At 45.7% G+C, this 18,878-nt stretch overlaps 1 protein-coding gene across 1 annotated transcript in view; it reads right to left on the bottom strand.

Annotated features, from left to right (window-relative positions):
- Nucleotides 1–42: 42 nt before the first annotated feature.
- LOC109976967 (contactin-associated protein-like 5) overlaps nt 43–18,878 on the bottom strand; it is a 21,330-nt gene continuing 2,494 nt past the window's right edge. The window contains exons 2-6 of the mRNA XM_065952293.1: nt 17,655–17,858; nt 16,955–17,139; nt 15,612–15,755; nt 10,260–10,527; nt 43–293 (exon numbers count right to left, since the gene is read on the bottom strand). Coding sequence (XP_065808365.1) covers nt 58–293; nt 10,260–10,527; nt 15,612–15,755; nt 16,955–17,139; nt 17,655–17,858 — 1,037 coding nt within the window. The 3' untranslated portion in view covers nt 43–57. The remainder of the gene's footprint in view (nt 294–10,259; nt 10,528–15,611; nt 15,756–16,954; nt 17,140–17,654; nt 17,859–18,878) is intronic.

Below are 18,878 nucleotides of genomic sequence, written 5' to 3'. Positions count from 1 at the left end.
CAGAGAGAGAGAGAGAGACAGAGAGAGCGAGAGAGAGAGAGAGAGAGAGTAACAGGTTTAGTGTTGATGTATCTGAACACTGGAAACAGAAGTCTTCACGTTCTTTATTCTGATGTAAATCTTTCGTTTAAAGTTCTGAGTCCACTGACCTCCGATGTAGACGTTGCCTCTCGTCTCTAGCTCCTCCCACAGCTCGATGGTGGACGGCGGCTCTCCGTCCACGCTCACACTGATCTGCAGATTCTTCACGCTGAGGTTGACGGCGTGCCACAGACCGTCGTTCACTCTGTGACCTACAAGAGAACAAAAAGTTTATCTGAGATATCATCCACTGGGCTGCTGCTTCATCCCTCCATGTTTGGGATTAAAGATGCACTTTGTTTGCACTTTTAATTTCCTGATGGCTGTAAACACAGCTGTCACATCAGCAGCAGCAGCGTCCCTTCACACAGTTGTTTTTCTGCTCACTGACACACGAGAGCTTCAAGCTCAAATCTCTCCCTCCTCCGCTCTCTCACTCGTCAACAGAACTCTGAGTGCACGCTCCGTTATTTACAGGAAGCTAATATGTGCACAAGAAGGAGTGTCAGCGTTTTATATTCAAAAACAAATAGTGTTCGTGCCTCCAGGGGAGAGAAGCAAGTATTAATACGAACTTCTTCAAGGGAATCTTAAATATGATGCGTTCAGTGACAGTTAGAAATATAAAACACGCTCTACAGAATATCTGAATCTTTCACAAGTTTTTTATCCACAACAGACGATCTGTAAAGTCCAGTTAACCCTAACCCTAAAGTCCAGCTAACCCTAACCCCAAAGTCCAGCTAACCCTAACCCTAAAGTCCAGCTAACCCTAACCCTAAAGTCCAGCTAACCCTAACCCTATAGTCCAGTTAACCCTAACCCTAAAGTCCAGCTAACCCTAACCCTAAAGTCCAGCTAACCCTAACCCTAAAGTCCAGATAACCCTAACCCCAAAGTCCAGCTAACCCTAACCCCAAAGTCCAGCTAACCCTAACCCTAAAGTCCAGATAACCCTAACCCCAAAGTCCAGCTAACCCTAACCCAAAGTCCAGCTAACCCTAAACCCAAAGTCCAGCTAACCCTAACCCCAAAGTCCAGCTAACCCTAAACCCAAAGTCCAGCTAACCCTAACCCCAAAGTCCAGCTAACCATAACCCCAAAGTCCAGCTAACCCTAACCCCAAAGTCCAGCTAACCCTAACCCTTTGACCAGTGAGAGCTCGGTACACTTCCTCACCCACCAACCTTAACTTCACCTTCACCTCGTCTGAAAGAACAACCAGAGAGACAAAACAAACAATGGAGACATGAGCGCTCCCTCGACCTCTAAAGTAAACTACCGGCCGAATGATGAGTCAGCTGATTGTTGTCAGCTCCCTGAAGGCCTCATCCAGACGCCTCCTAAAGTTCTACATGAACATATTTTTTCAGTCAGGAAACACAGACGAGAAACAATGAGACGAAAGAGAAGGATGTAAAGATTTACTTCATCACTGATCTGAGTCTCTGACTGAACAGATACAGGGCTTAAAGGAGGAGTCTGTAGAAATGTTTGTAAACATTCAAACTGGGCTCCTCCTCCTGGTCTCGGCTCTCCCAGAAGCCCCGCCCCCTGCAGGACGTAGTGTGTACGTTTACTGCTTGTACCTACACTGCAAGCTAACGCACGCTAGCACAAGCTAACCGCCGGTGTTTGTCCCCTTCCTGTCCAACAGGAAGTAGATCAACTCCACGTCCACGGGTAAAAGACAACACAAGGTTCACCCTCGTTTTAGAACAAGCTTTATCCACTTGGTGTTTCTCCTCACTCTCATTATATTTTCTCTTCTTTAATGCTACGTCCACGTCCGTCATATTCACCGCTTTGAATGGCGTCCAATCACTGAACTGTATCCATTCCTAAACTCACCTGCTGCGCTGTCATTGGCTGGAGGAAACACACCAGCTCCGCCCACAAACGTCCCGAGTCAACCGTCACAAATCAGAACAGTAAAATCCAGTCAGAGGACAGAGTCTCTGCAGACACAGTCACCACCACACATGTACGGAGGCCCAGAAGGGACAATGGAGCAGCTTCACTTTAGGAGAAGTCTGTTTTATTTTGAAGGTCCCTACATAAGTCTGTGTTTTATTTTGAAGGTCCCTACATAAGTCTGTGTTGTATTTTGAAGGTCCCTACATAAGTCTGTGTTTTATTTTGAAGGTCCCTACATAAGTCTGTGTTTTATTTTGAAGGTCCCTACATAAGTCTTTGCTTTATTTTGAAGGTCCCTACATAAGTCTGTATCTTATTTTGAAGGTCCCTACATAAATCTGTATTTTATTTTGAAGGATCAAGCTGCTGACCCTGTTTTTATGTGCGTTGGTATTTTCTGAGATCTGAGAATCACTCATCATCGTACCTGACACCATGAATGTGCGCTCACATAAATTCACAACTGAAACACTTCCAGCACATCATCACTCTCACTTCCTGTCTCCCCGCTCTCTCCTCCTGAAAGACGTCTTAAACTGTCTGAATATCATCGTGGTGGATTGCAGTCCCCCGCCTGTTTAAAGAGCTGAAAGCTGATCTTTGCTTTTTAAACGGTCATTTGCTTAACCAAATATTTTCACTCCTGCGACTCAGTTTAAAGCCACTCATCCTTTCAGATATTCCATTAAATCTCCAAAAAGATGAGCAATGAGCCACCACGCTCCGGCTACAAACAGTTTCTTCTAAATTGACAGCTCATTTCAGAGAGCCGCCGCTGTCAAGAGGACAACGCCGCGATGACAGCTGTGAATGGAAATTACCGAGCCACACCTCCACTCTGACTGCTGGCCCCCCCGACTGCATTAGCATCCAGATTGAGCTGTGCAGCGACTCGGGCGCTCAGAGGGGACGCGGCGGTCATGCAGAGTGCACAGCAGGACTTATTTCTGATCGTCTGAAAACCTGATCTCTGCCGGCTCTCGGGAAAACTGGAGAATCTGTCTCACAATCCAATGATGCCCCTCGCTCACAGCACAGCCTTTTTTATATATCATCCCCAAAGACAGCCAGGGCCATGGGCGCCTTTTCTCCACTCCATTAACTGTTTCATGGAACAAGCAGGGAAGCCTCACTGCAGCACACACACACACACACACACACACACACACACACACACACACACACACACACACACACACACACACACACACACACACACACACACACACACACACACACACACACACACACACACACACACACACACACACACACACACACACACACACACACACACACTCTGCTGTTTGCAGAGCTGAAGGGTCAGGGTGCTTCCTCTGCTGCCACAGATCTGATTTTTATTTTGTGTGTCTCACGTCACAGATCTGTGTGACTGTTGCTCGACTCCTGAGAAAACACTCGCCTACTCCTTTGCAGTCTGAGACGACACCACAGAGTCTCGCTGCTGCCTGCAGGAAATACACAGTTTCATGTGACTTTACACGATATTTTTGCACCAAACTGCGGTGGCAGCTGCTTCAAATCCTTGACAACCAGAACTGACAGTAAACAGAGAGGGAGGTTTTATTTCTCCATATCTTCAATCTGTGTAGTTTGAGGCCAGTCAGCAGGAACTAGTTCATTAAGTCAGGCTGGAAATGAACGCACTAATGCTCTGCAGGTTGTTTTGTCCCTTCAGGCTCACCGTAGATAATCCTTACAGTGTCTCCCTGTAGTCTCACTGATGGAAGACAAAGACACTGCTGCACCTTTAAAAGTCTTCATTATCTATACCGCTTTACACCTGCAGACACAGAGTCACCTGTACACACAGAGTCACCTGCAGACACAGAGTCACCTGCAGACACAGAGTCACCTGTACACACAGAGTCACCTGTAGACACAGAGTCACCTGTACACACAGAGTCACCTGTACACACAGAGTCACCTGCAGACACAGAGTCACCTGCAGACACAGAGTCACCTGTACACACAGAGTCACCTGTACACACAGAGTCACCTGCAGACACAGAGTCACCTGCAGACACAGAGTCACCTGTACACACAGAGTCACCTGTAGACACAGAGTCACCTGTACACACAGAGTCACCTGTACACATAGAGTCACCTGCAGACACAGAGTCACCTGCAGACACAGAGTCACCTGTACACACAGAGTCACCTGTAGACACAGAGTCACCTGCAGACACAGAGTCACCTGCAGACACAGAGTCACCTGTACACACAGAGTCACCTGCAGACACAGAGTCACCTGCAGACACAGAGTCACCTGTACACACAGAGTCACCTGCAGACACAGAGTCACCTGCAGACACAGAGTCACCTGTACACACAGAGTCACCTGTAGACACAGAGTCACCTGTACACACAGAGTCACCTGTACACACAGAGTCACCTGTAGACACAGAGTCACCTGTACACACAGAGTCACCTGCAGACACAGAGTCACCTGCAGACACAGAGTCACCTGCAGACACAGAGTCACCTGTACACACAGAGTCACCTGCAGACACAGAGTCACCTGTACACACAGAGTCACCTGTACACACAGAGTCACCTGTACACACAGAGTCACCTGCAGACACAGAGTCACCTGTACACACAGAGTCACCTGCAGACACAGAGTCACCTGCAGACACAGAGTCACCTGTACACACAGAGTCACCTGTAGACACAGAGTCACCTGTAGACACAGAGTCACCTGTAGACACAGAGTCACCTGTAGACACAGAGTCACCTGTACACACAGAGTCACCTGCAGACACAGAGTCACCTGTAGACACAGAGTCACCTGCAGACACAGAGTCACCTGTAGACACAGAGTCACCTGTAGACACAGAGTCACCTGTACACACAGAGTCACCTGCAGACACAGAGTCACCTGTAGACACAGAGTCACCTGTACACACAGAGTCACCTGTACACACAGAGTCACCTGTACACACAGAGTCACCTGTAGACACAGAGTCACCTGCAGACACAGAGTCACCTGTACACACAGAGTCACCTGCAGACACAGAGTCACCTGTAGACACAGAGTCACCTGTAGACACAGAGTCACCTGTAGACACAGAGTCACCTGTACACACAGAGTCACCTGTACACACAGAGTCACCTGTACACACAGAGTCACCTGTAGACACAGAGTCACCTGCAGACACAGAGTCACCTGCAGACACAGAGTCACCTGTACACACAGAGTCACCTGTACACACAGAGTCACCTGCAGACACAGAGTCACCTGTACACACAGAGTCACCTGTAGACACAGAGTCACCTGCAGACACAGAGTCACCTGCAGACACAGAGTCACCTGTACACACAGAGTCACCTGCAGACACGGAGTCACCTGAACCATGAGGACAGGTGACGCAGGATGTTGTGCACGTCTCATGAGCTATGCTGGCCCGTGGTTTAAAACTTGCTGCAGTCTTAAAACTGTTAGTCCGAGTACAGCTCAATAAAGAGTGTGTGTGTGTGTGTGTGTGTGTGTGTGTGTGTGTGTGTGTGTGTGTGTGTGTGTGTGTGTGTGTGTGCGTCTTCTTTTGACAAAGGGACAAACATGTTTGTGTTTCTGTTAAACTCTAAAGTGTTTGTGCAGATCATTTCAGATCGATATTCTTTCCACATTAGCGCTGCTGTGCACTTAAAGTACAACACGTTCAGCTTCTCGTTTGAACTCCAAATGTTTCAAGACAAAGAGGTCACGTTTCTAAGAAGTCTGCAGAAGGTTATATTTTTTTAAACTTGAATGATTGGAGATAACTTTGGCGAGCCCTGCAGCCAGGTTTAATGATCGCAGCGCAGTGAGACTCCCCCGCTGCACGACACGTTTGACTTTGCTGCGAGCGATGTGACACCGTAGCACCTTGGGAGGAGAGCGCGGAGGAAGGTGATATACTCGATCATTTTTGACCTTGACTGGCTTTGATTATAATTCAAACTTCCTTCCTTTCTAGCTCTTCACAGAGCTGATCTAATGCAGCCGGGATTCTCTCTAAATATCAACCATGTCATTTATCAGTTTGGACCTCAGTCTGACAGAAGAGGCTGTGAGCTGAGCTGCTGCTGGCTTTGATGTTTTCAGTTTGGATTCATTCACTCTTCAGCCCTCACAGGTTTTTTATCCAGGAGCTAAACTGTCTGCAGCGGTCTCCTCCTCCTCCTCTCAAAAACAAATCAACCCAAAGAACCGCTGAAAACACGGAATAAAGACGATCTTCAGAAGAGGGAGGCTGTGAGCTGAGCTGCTGTCAGTGCTCTGCTTCTTTTTTATGTTCATCATCCACAAACAGATCCAGTCACAAGAACATCTAACATTCAAAGTCCTGGTTTAGGGTTAGCGTAGTCCAGCTCCTCCTGGAGGATTCGGGGGCGTTCCCAGATCGTTCTGGAAGCTGATGTGAATCACTTCTTACTTCCAGTGAAGCGAGCGGTTCGAGTAAGCGAGGACAGATGTCTGTAATGTACTGGCTGTCATTCATCGGTCCAGGTGGTCATGGAATCTAAACCCTGATTGGCTCTGGAGCCCAGCGTCAAGCAGAGTCGTTGATAATTGATTTGTTTTATTTGATGCTGATTTATGTTCAAAAATAAAAAATAAATCATCGTTAGAAAATGTTCAGGACGTCTCTAACGTATCGCCGGTTTCTTCTGCCAACCAAAGCATGCTAACACATGATTGGTCAATCTAGCTCGGACTACAAATGTAGGACAAACTGAAACGAGACGCCTGGACATGCTGATCATCCAGAAACCCCCCTCACCCCCCAGGTTCAGATTCTACTGAACAGAGATCTTCTAACAATCCTGCAGACTGAGTTCACGCTGCAGAGCGGTGAATATGGCGTGGAGCGGTCCTCAGTCTGATGGCGCCCGGTGTCCTCTGATGAAGCTCTTTAATGGGACCAATGACTGAGAACTGATTCACTCTACGGAGGCTTCAAATGTCTGCAACCAGTAACACCTGAAGATCACCCCGTGATGCACAGCATGCTCGTGTTTACTGACCCACACGATCCTCTTCTCTCTGATCTGATCTCACTGTTACAGAATCCTTCCCGCTGCACGCTGCACGCTGCACGCTGCGCTCTGCAGCCCTTTAACACCCCAACAGTTTCACTTTGAGATCTGACTGCAATTAAAGAATCCCCCCCCCCCCCATGTCGGTGTGGGATGCAGCACATCCACACAGACTCAATCTGTCTTTTAAAAAACACTTAGAGTCCAGATCCCGAGGATTATCTCTCAGTGTGCTTTTAATGTTAACGGGTAACAGCGCTGAGAAGCCCGCTGAATCTGTAACCACGATGCTATCGAGCTCCGCCTCAGTAATAATTTTGTCTGTGACCTCCATCCAAAAGAGGAGGAGAGAGCGAAGAATCCTAATGACAATAAGAAGCTAAATATCTTAATGACTATCTGAGAGCATCAGAGTTAAACTGAGATCAGACCACCTCATCATGTCTTCCTGCAGGTCGTCCTCCTGCAGGTCGTCTTCCTGCAGGTCGTCCTCCTGCAGGTCGTCTTCCTGCAGGTCGTCCTCCTGCAAGTCGTCTTCCTGCAGGTCGTCCTCCTGCAGGTCGTCTTCCTGCAGGTCGTCCTCCTGCAGGTCGTCCTCCTGCAGGTCGTCCTCCTGCAGGTCGTCCTCCTGCAGGTCGTCTTCCTGCAGGTCGTCCTCCTGCAGGTCGTCCTCCTGCAGGTCGTCCTCCTGCAGGTCGTCCTCCTGCAGGTCGGTCCTCCTGCAGGTCGTCTTCCTGCAGGTCGTCCTCCTGCAGGTCGGTCCTCCTGCAGGTCGTCCTCCTGCAGGTCGGTCCTCCTGCAGGTCGTCCTCCTGCAGGTCGTCCTCCTGCAGGTCGTCCTCCTGCAGGTCGGTCTTCCTGCAGGTCGGTCTTCCTGCAGGTCGTCCTCCTGCAGATCGGTCCTCCTGCAGGTCGTCCTCCTGCAGGTCGTCCTCCTGCAGGTCGTCCTCCTGCAGGTCGGTCCTCCTGCAGGTCGGTCCTCCTGCAGGTCGTCCCGTGCTGCCGCTCCCCGGAGCAGAGAGGTGATTTCATGCTGCTGGAGCTAAATGATATAAAAGGGCATATTGTCCCTTAGCTGTGGCCGTCTTCTTCATCTAGATTTCCCTGCAGCCCACCAGCTGCTGCGTGTCGGCCTTCCCCCAACAATCACGCTCATCTCCATTATGTTTACAGAACAATCCCACACCGAGGAGTGAACGATCGTTTCCCTCCAAAGAAAATCTACTTTTCTTTTTTCTCCAATTTATTGAGCCCAAAGACGAGAAAAGAAATCACAAGAGCACGCCAACATACAGCGCCTCCACATGTTGGATTAGAGCACACACACAATATTACACACACACACACACACAATATTACACACACACACACACACAAAATGTCCTTACAACAAAGGTGTTTTGGTTGGTGCTCACAAGCATAGACATAAAAGTGCACACACACACACACACACACACACACGCAGCGCCATGTGGAGGCGGTGCAGCTAATATTGCAAAAAGGGCATTTTGGGGTCAGCATGCTCATGTTCCCCTAACAAGAAAAATGCCCCAGTGCTCTGATGTAGAAGGTCGAGTTTAAGGTTATGTGTCTTAGATTTAGCAGCGAGATTACCTTACAGCCCAGGTGTATCGGCGCTGCGGCTCCATGGCCTGGTTTCTGAATTGTTCTGGCCTCAGAAGACTTTTTAATTAATGCAGGAAATAAAGTCAGAAGTTCACATAAAGGTGCCCTGTGGAGTTTTACTACTTAACAAAACAAAAGTTGTGCTAACATTCAGGGTTATTCACTCAAACTCAGAGTCCTTAAGCTCGGAGAAATGTTCCTCATGAAATATTTACTGAGACTGTTTTGTAAGTATTTCTAATCCTGCATTGTTTACATCCATGTTTTGGAGCTCCAGGCACTCGGCTGGCTCTCTGCCTTCCTGCTGAACTGTTACACATTCCTCTGTTTGGATGTGAACGTTGGAGATTTAAAATAGTTTATGTTTAATACATAATGTGGCCATGGATTATCTGTGTGCATGGTGTAAAAGTGAACTCATCTAATATGCACAGAATACAGTTTAATCATAGTTATTTCAATACATACACAGCATTACTGGAGATTGACTGGCTGGGTATGTTCTGCCAAATCAGGTGGCGCTGCTACAAATAAATGTGAGCACAACTTGCGGGGGAAGTTGAGTCACAGATTTGGATGCTAGTCGCCCAAAGGTTGCAGATTTAAATCCTTGGCCAAAAGACGCTGGCAGACTGAAAGTGGATGATGAGCTGTGACAGTCGAGATCTGTTTCAGTCGATGATTTGTGCCTTGAAATAAATTACACTTTCTTTCTATTTGTCTGGGTGTGTATGTGACCTCCTGTGCTTCTGCAGCCAGCCTCTAGTGGACACTCGAGGAACTGCAGCCCGCACACATCGTATACACAAACAGGGAAAAGAAGAGCATTTGTCTCTCAAATAAACCAATCAGAAAGAAGTTCAATCCCCTCCATGTTACTTCACATATCTACATGAACTTGTATGGAAGCGATTAGTGATCAGAATTCAAATGATAAAAATAAAATCCATTAACAGAAATGCTTTTTAATTTTCAGAATATGGGTGTATTATTTGACTCAGAAATAAAACTATGAGTACAACAACAACATAATTCACTTTTTCATATCGAACCTCAAAGTTCTCATTCTAATGCAGGTCATTAAAGACCAGGGGAATCCAGAGGTAGTGACACAGCGTCTGTCTTTGCTGCAGCCCTCTAACTGGATAACTGGAGACTTCATATGTTTAAGAAGGTGGTACTTCACGATGCTAAAATGTGATCTTCATTTTATTCTGTGACTCGTCAAAAGAAACGTCCTTAACTTTTGATGGATTGGGCGAGAAGCTGACAGCATTATTAACTCCTAACAGCGGGTGTCTCAGAGGGGGCTCTGAGTTTCCTGAGATGTCTTCCATGTTGTCCCTGTGAAAGGTTCCAGAGGGTTAGGGTACGCTGTGCAGCTGAGACCCTGGAGGGGAATTTGTGATGTGGAGCTACATAAATAAAAATGACTGGAGCCGACTGACATGGAGGTTAATGTAAGGATTCAGTTTGTGAGAGAGAGTGAATTCAGAGACAGTCCTCACATTCCCAATTATTCAGTCCACGTATCCGTGTGTGTGTGTGTGTGTGAGTGTTTGACGTGTGTGAGTGTGTGGCCCGAGGACTCACCAGCAGAGACCTCTGATTTCTGCCGTCCTGAGACGTGGAGGGTCAGGTGCAGCCGGCTGTTGCTGATCTGCAGCACCAGTCTCTGGGGCTCTGGCTCCAGCTGCACGGAGAGCAGCAGTCCGTCTGGGTTCCACGTTCTGAACTGGAGGCGGGCAGAGAAACCCCCAGTGGCAGACGCTGCTGATGGCAGCGACAGGAAGCTGCTGCTGGAGCTCAGGAAGGTGCAGGCCACCAGCTGGGGCTGCGAGCATGAGAAGGTCACATTGCCCTGGAGGACGACAAAACACAAGGACACAGATTTAATTGTGTCTTCTGCTACATGTCAGAGCAAGCTGCTCTCAGGAGGAAGTCAGCGTGATGCGTCTGGAAATAAATGTCAACTTGATTTGCACAGAGAGCGAGAGGAAGCTTAAAGAGCCAATGAGCTGAACCTTACCCAGCAACAATAATCAAAAGTCCACTGAGTCATCAGGAACAATCAGTAACTCTTCATAATCAGTTTTGTGTTTCCACTGCACAGCTCCTACATTTCACCTTTTGTACATTTTGTGTTTTTTATATTTAACATTTTTTAATTCTATTTTATATATTGTAATATCTTCTTATTCTGTATTATTTAAGTTGTTTCTAGTTCTGTTTTATTTCCTTGTTAATTTATTATTTATTTTATTTATTTATTTCCAATACACCAAGTCAAATTCCTTGTATGTGTAAATGTACTTGGCAATAAATCCAGATTCTGATTCTGATTCTGATTCTGATTCTGATTCTGATTCTGAATCTGATTATAACAAACAGTCATATTTATAGTGTACGGATGTAATCAGGACATCATGACTGAAGGAAATGTCTTCATGCAGGGAAACATTTAGCAACAATGATGGAAAGGTAAATTACTTTTTCATCCTTTAAGTGTTAATCAAGAGATCGTTATCTTTACCTGGGGTGTGTTTTATTTTGAAGCTTCTAGTTTGGCAGATTTGCTGTCGCTATCCTGTTTTATTTTAGAGGAGTGTAACATGATTCATGCAGTCATATGACAAGTATGTCAAGTCGATAAAAAGTGTTTGCTAACCGCTATCAAACAACAAAAGAAGAAGAAGTAGAAGATGAAGAAGACAACAACAAAACACACAAACAACGCTCCACCATGAGGGCAACAACCTGCTCTAACGTCTATTTCACTTACATGCTCAGCAGAGGAACCAACGTGTTATATTGAAGATGACTTGAAACTAACGAGTGAGACCTCAAACTCATTGTGAAAAAGTCATGTTTGGTACACAATCAGACTTTGTTCATGCAGTAAAGTGTTCACCTGCTGGACGTTAGAAAGAATGATGTCTATGAGCATAAAGTAACTCAGTGATCAGATCAGTCTTCAGCTCCAATTATCAGAATTCATCATCTCAAACAGCAAACGTTAGCAAGCTTTCAATTCTGCTTTTACAGCAGGCTCTATTTCAGTCCTGCTCAGAACAGGCTGTTTCTGTGTCTGTACCTTTAAATATGTAAATGAGCTGTGTCTGACCACGCCCCCCTCTAAAAGGGCTTGGATGTCTTGGTCTTTCTTGCTCCATGTCCTATTGTTTACGGTGAGAAGGCAGACTCAGAGGGCAGAACAAACACCTAGCTGTGGGAGTGTCACCCACCTGGGGGAGGGGCTACTGCCCTTTGTGATGTCCCAAAGGGAAAATCTTCAAACGGCCTGTTTGCGCACACATTTTCTGAAAAGTGGAGCAGGCAGAAGATGGAGAGGATGGACTTTTCTCATCATTGGGGGGTTTGTAGACTAGAGACACATGTTAGAGGAACATGGAGAAGAATATGTGACCTTTAACTCTAACTATTGGCATAATCAAATTCATGAGAAACGCTTCCTTTAAATATCTCCTTCAGCCTTGAGGGAATCCAAAAACTCCCGAGCAGAAATGTGAGAAAAGTTGAAAGTTCAAGATGAGTCCATGAAATGTATTTGCTCCAAACCAACACAGCAGAAGAGCCAATATCAAAGCAGGAAGTTTACATTGGAGTGTAATTGGGTGCGGTGCAGAGGTCGTGTTAGGTACATTTAAACACAGACGTGGTCGTGTCTGCTGAGGTCACAGTCCCATCAGTCCCTGTGCCTGTAGGGCGCCGCACAGCAATCACAGCTCTTTGACTCTCAATGTGATTCCCTCCCATCAACCTCAGGGAGATAGTCCCCATTGAAATTCCATTACAGCTTCCATCATGACAGTCGCTCTCTCTCCTCCTCCCTGATTCTGTCGTCAGTAAAGGCCTTTTAACGCAGCAATCAGACGAGGAGGGCGGAGGCTGTCTCTGATGAGATGTGGCTCTGATTTGTGTGGGAAGCCGCCTCACTAAATGAATCCACTCGCACACTTGGACTTAATGATACAGCCGTTAGGATCACAGAGGACGTCATGACTGTTTGCACATTATTCTCTCCATCCAGCTCCTGAGCAGAGACAGAAAGACGCCTCAAAGCAAATAAATGTGAAACTGAAGCGAACGGGCGATGTGGGGACTTTATTATTTCTGGAACACTTGATAAGGTACGTTAAGATTTGGTAAAGATATTCATAGAACTAGATGATGACTCCTTAAGACTTCACCGTGTTACCACATAACCATTCCTTGAAGCGTTAGCACAGCCATGAGAAGCTGTAGAAACATCACATGAGAACTACAAGATCACATGAGAACTACAAGATCACATGAGAACTACAAAATCACAGGAGAACTACAAGATCACAGGAGAACTATAAGATCACAAGAGAACTACAAGATCACAGGAGAACTACAAGATCACATGAGAACTACAAGATCACATGAGAACTACAAGATCACATGAGAACTACAAGATCACATAAGAACTACAAGATCACAGGAGAACTATAAGATCACAGGAGAACTACAAGATCACAGGAGAACTACAAGATCACATGAGAACTACAAGATCACATAAGAACTACAAGATCACAGGAGAACTACAAGATCACAGGAGAACTACAAGATCACATGAGAACTACAAGATCACATAAGAACTACAAGATCACAGGAGAACTACAAGATCACAGGAGAACTACAAGATCACAATAGAACTACAAGATCACATAAGAACTACAAGATCACAGGAGAACTACAAGATCACAGGAGAACTACAAGATCACAGGAGAACTACAAGATCACAATAGAACTACAAGATCACAATAGAACTACAAGATCACATGAGAACTACAAGATCACATAAGAACTACAAGATCACAGGAGAACTACAAGATCACAATAGAACTACAAGATCACAGGAGAACTACAAGATCACAATAGAACTACAAGATCACATGAGAACTACAAGATCACATGAGAACTACAAGATCACAATAGAACTACAAGATCACATGAGAACTACAAGATCACAGGAGAACTACAAGATCACAGGAGAACTACAAGATCACATGAGAACTACAAGATCACAGGAGAACTACAAGATCACAGGAGAACTACAAGATCACATGAGAACTACAAGATCACATGAGAACTACAAGATCACATAAGAACTACAAGATCACAGGAGAACTATAAGATCACAGGAGAACTACAAGATCACAGGAGAACTACAAGATCACAGGAGAACTACAAGATCACAGGAGAACTACAAGATCACAGGAGAACTACAAGATCACAGGAGAACTACAAGATCACAATAGAACTACAAGATCACAATAGAACTACAAGATCACATGAGAACTACAAGATCACATAAGAACTACAAGATCACAGGAGAACTACAAGATCACAATAGAACTACAAGATCACAGGAGAACTACAAGATCACAATAGAACTACAAGATCACATGAGAACTACAAGATCACATGAGAACTACAAGATCACAATAGAACTACAAGATCACATGAGAACTACAAGATCACAGGAGAACTACAAGATCACAGGAGAACTACAAGATCACAGGTCTCAGTCTGAGCAGAGAAACTGATGTAATATTTCTCAGTATATTTGTATGTGGTAATTTAACAAATCTAATTTCTGCTTTGAGTGTTTATGAAACTCCTCGCTGATGTCTAAACTGATATCTAATTTAAATAGTGAGTTAAATCTGCATCAAAACGCCTCCATCAGTCACGCTCTTCAAGTCAAGCTCTCTGATTTAAATCATTTTAAGTTCCCGATGTTAAGATTACTGAATCATTAGAAGAAAATTAAAGAATACTAACTGCTAGGATCAAATATTTGTAGCTTCTGTGGTTTCTTTAAACTAAGAATCTAAAACCTTTGCAGCTTTCAGCATTTGAAGAGAAAAGAGATGTGCAGCTTTTCTTTGTTTCTCTTTGAGGTTTTCTCTGCTGGGCGGAGAGAGACACTGTTGGATGTCACTCTGGGATCCATTACTTTGTTCTTGTGTGATTAAACAGAGTGAAATATTAAACCTCTTAATGTAGAAACTAATGGAAGAGTAACTGATCATGCAGCCCTGGTCCTTAGGTATTTAATGCAGCGAGGGTAACAAACAGTGATGTTTCATTTCTCTCATTTCTGACCTTTCAGAAACTGTTTTTAGTTCTCCTTCTTGTAGGCATGTTGTGTTCTTCGTCAGCTGATCAGTTTTTCAGTCTTGTTTTTAGGTTTGTTTTGGCTTCTAAATGTTTAACATGTGCTTCTGCATATATCTAGATATATTATTGTAGAGAGCTGTCTCCCCCCCCCCCTCCTCTCTAGAGTGGATGCTCACTCAGGTCACCATGTGGTGGACTCTGAAGCTTCAGTGTTTATCCAGCTCTGCATGGGTCTGTAAACCTTTCTGTGTTCTAACCTCTCTCCATTTTTCAAAAGCATCTCCAATATTGATCCTAGTTTGAGCACGTTTCTGCTCGTGGAGCTTATTAGAAACATGCAGAGGCTTTTTAGGTCGGGTACAATCACTTCTATCTGAACCACTTCTCTTGACCGCTTCCATCGCTGCAACACCTGTTGACCTGATAACTGCTCTCATATCTGACAAACCGAGGGGCGTCCAAAACGGCCGTGTGAGGGGGGTCTTAAAAGCGCCTACCTTCTCTGGTCCAAACAAATCCAGAGCATTCAGGAGCAGAATCTAAAGTTAGAAGGAGGACATACTGGCTGCTGCATTGTTGTCAGAGAAGCCAGCACTTCAACATAGCATGTTTCCTTAATGATCAGAGAGTAAGATACCTTTATCATTTCTGTCAGCTTCTATTTTACTGATTGGACCTTTAAACTGTAAAAATAAATAAGTAGGTGGAGGAGAAGCTAACGTTCTATAACTGCATGCAGTAAAAAGAAGAAGTCTGAAACTTTATTGCACTCACCACACTGTGGATCTGAGGCTTGCGTCTCTTGGCCAGGTCGATAATATTGATTCCATTGTAGTAGAGGTTTTCCATGCAGCCGTGGAAGTTCTTCCTCAGAAAGGTGCCGGGTTTACCAGGCAGTGGGATGCCTCCGAAACTCAGCTTACAAGGAGAGAAGCAGAGGAGGCCGAGACCTTAGCACCCGCTTTCAAAAAACATTGTATAAATAAAGCACAGAATAAAACAATAGATGAGGAGTCTCACACACTTTACTGTATTTAACTGCATGTTCAACCCTCACTATCAGTGAAAACAAGGCACACACACACACACACACACACACACACACACACACACACACACACACACACACACAGACACACACACACACACACACACACACACACACACACACACACACACACACACACACACGTAGCGGCCTGAACATCAGACCCAGTGACTCAGCAAACACAAACCCACTCTCTGCTTCTATAAATACATCGGTAATGCTGCAGCCGTTTGGGGGGAGACCTTTTCTTTTAATGAGCGATCCTCAGAGAAAGCTTTTCCTGTTCTGCTGTGAGTGAACTTGGCTGGACCGAGCCGAGCCCTGACCTCAGCACTATCAAACCCTGACTGCAGGCCGGCCCGTATCAGCCAGCTCACTGATGCTGCTGAGGCTGGGACGGAGAAAATCCCCGCAGCCAGGTTCCAGAAATCTTTTTGAAAGCCTTCCCGGAAAAGCGGAGGCGGCTACAGCGGCAGATTAATCCCCGTCTTGGAATAATATTATTGTGAATCACAACGTTAGCATAATGTGTCCTCGTTCATTTAGTCCAACCAGGAGCGCCATGGCGGCCACTGTGCAGATTCAGACGCCACTTTTAATGGTCAAAGTCTCAGGGATTGACCTTCAGCTGAGGCAGCCAGAACGATTTAAATACTGAAAGAATGGAGTGACAGAAAACACTCCTATTTCTACAAAAGATTAAAAAAATGAATCATGTGGGACAAAGCTCGCCACATCAGCCATGGCGAGAAGTCCGATATATACGTTACATCGTTTACCCTTTAATTAAGAACGCCGGCACACTGACAAATAGAGATGGCGTTGTTAAACAGCGTGCAAAGGCTGCCCGCCTTCTCCACAGTCTGTCCTCTGAGACGACAGAAAGCGCCACGCTTCCTTCTTCTTCCTATCGTTCATTATGGAGACATCACAAGCCCCTCCCCCGAGGGTTTACTTACACTACAGCGTGTTTACCAGAGTGCTCCAGAGCCCAAGTGATGTTCACACACACACACACACACACACACACTCTATCTCACCTCCAGTTCCACTAATTGAATCGTCTCACCTCGTAGTCGACCTCCAGCGAGTGTCCGTCTCCTCTGGCGTGGAAGTGCTGCATGTGTGCGTCCACGCTGACGTTAACCTGTTTGTTAAAGCGCTCCACGTGGACGGCGTGCCAGTGCTGGTCGTCCAGCAGACTGCCCACGGTGACCGCCACACGACTGCTGCTGAACCTCGGCCTGTTGTCGTCTGGAGGGAACACAGAAAGAGGGAGGGAGTTAACCTTTAAATGAAAACAACGTTAAACATCCCACGCCGCCGCTCGCTGACCGCCGTCTGCAGAGACGTTAACACAGTTTGTTTGTAGTAATGTTTATTATCGCCCAGATCTTTTTCTAGTTCAAAACAAACATGATGACTTCTTCTTCAATTATTATCTTATTATTATTATTATTAATTATTATTTAAAACCATCAGATGGATTTATGGATGCCACTAGCTACGGCCCCCTGGTGGCAGGCGTACGTTACTACAAATTACAATTTGCAGATTTAACTCAATATTTAAATTAGATATCAGTTTAGACATCAGCGAGGAGTTTCATAAACACTCAAAGCAGAAATTAGATTTGTTAGAATTGTATCATTAATTATGGTAGAAACATGTCGTTGATCCTCCTCGAGGGAGGGGGGCGTTGGGGGGGCGTTGGGGGGCGTTGGGGGGCGTTGGGGGGCGTTGGGGGGGGGGGGGGCGGTGTAGCTCACCTAAGTTGAGGTAGAGGTCGAGTCGTCCTCGATGAAGCTCCAGGGTGATGTAGTCTCCTCTCTGGCCCTCCCCGTGCAGGAGAACACCTTCAGCCTGATGACTCTTAAAGCGCAGTGAGATCACGTCCTTCACCGTCGACATCGACTTCTGGTTGAACCGATACAGCAACGAGCTTCTGCCGTCGAAGTCAGCGACATAGGACTCTAAAAGACGACACGATCAAGTTAGTGCTTAAAGGAGGAGTCAGAGGAAATGTTTGTAAACATTCAAACATGACCCCTCCCCCTGAAGCCCCGCCCCCTGCAGGACGTAGTGTGTACGTTTACTGCTTGTACCTACACTGCAAGCTAACACACACTAGCACAAGCTAACCGCCGGTGTTCATCACCTTCCTGTCCAACAGGAAGTAGATCAACTCCACGTCCACGAGTAAAAGACAACACAAGGTTCACCCTCGTTTTAGAACGATCTTTATCCACTTGGTGTTTCTCCTCACTCTCATTATATTTTCTCTTCTTTGATGCTACGTCCACGTCCGTCATATTCACCGCTTTGAATCTCGTCCAATCACTGAACTGTATCCACTCCTAAACTCACCTGCTGCGCTGTCATTGGCTGGAGGAAACACACCAGCTCCGCCCACAAACGTCCCGAGTCAACCGTCACAAATCAGAACAGTAAAATCCAGTGAGAGGACAGAGTCTCTGCAGACACAGTCACCACCACACATGTACGGAGGCCCAGAAGGGACAATGGAGCAGCTTCACTTTAGGAGAAGTCTGTTTTATTTTGAAGGAGGAAACCAGCTTTACTTTAGGAGAAGTCTGTATTTTATTTTGAAGGAGGAAACCAGCTTTACTTTAGGAGAAGTCTGTATTTTATTTTGAAGGAGGAAACCAGCTTTACTTTAGGAGAAGTCTGTTTTATTTTGAAGGAGGAAACCAGCTTTACTTTAGGAGAAGTCTGTATTTTATTTTGAAGGAGGAAACCAGCTTTACTTTAGGAGAAGTCTGTATTTTATTTTGAAGGAACCAGCTGCTGACTCCATGTGGTAAAATCTGAACTATTTGTAAAATAGGATGATGATGTAGAGCGATACTTAAAGTCCGACTTGAGATCAGCAGGTGAAAGTTTAACTTGTGTGCAGATCTTACTGATTTGACCTTTGAACCCGGATGGCGACATCGCGACCTGTCATACAAATAAAGTCCTTTCTGCCTCTG

Source organism: Labrus bergylta, unplaced genomic scaffold, assembly GCF_963930695.1.
Source record: "Labrus bergylta unplaced genomic scaffold, fLabBer1.1 SCAFFOLD_211, whole genome shotgun sequence".
Taxonomy (NCBI): Eukaryota; Metazoa; Chordata; class Actinopteri; order Labriformes; family Labridae; genus Labrus; species Labrus bergylta.
Note: the sequence above shows the minus strand (reverse complement) of the source record. Positions and strands in the feature narration are given on the sequence as shown.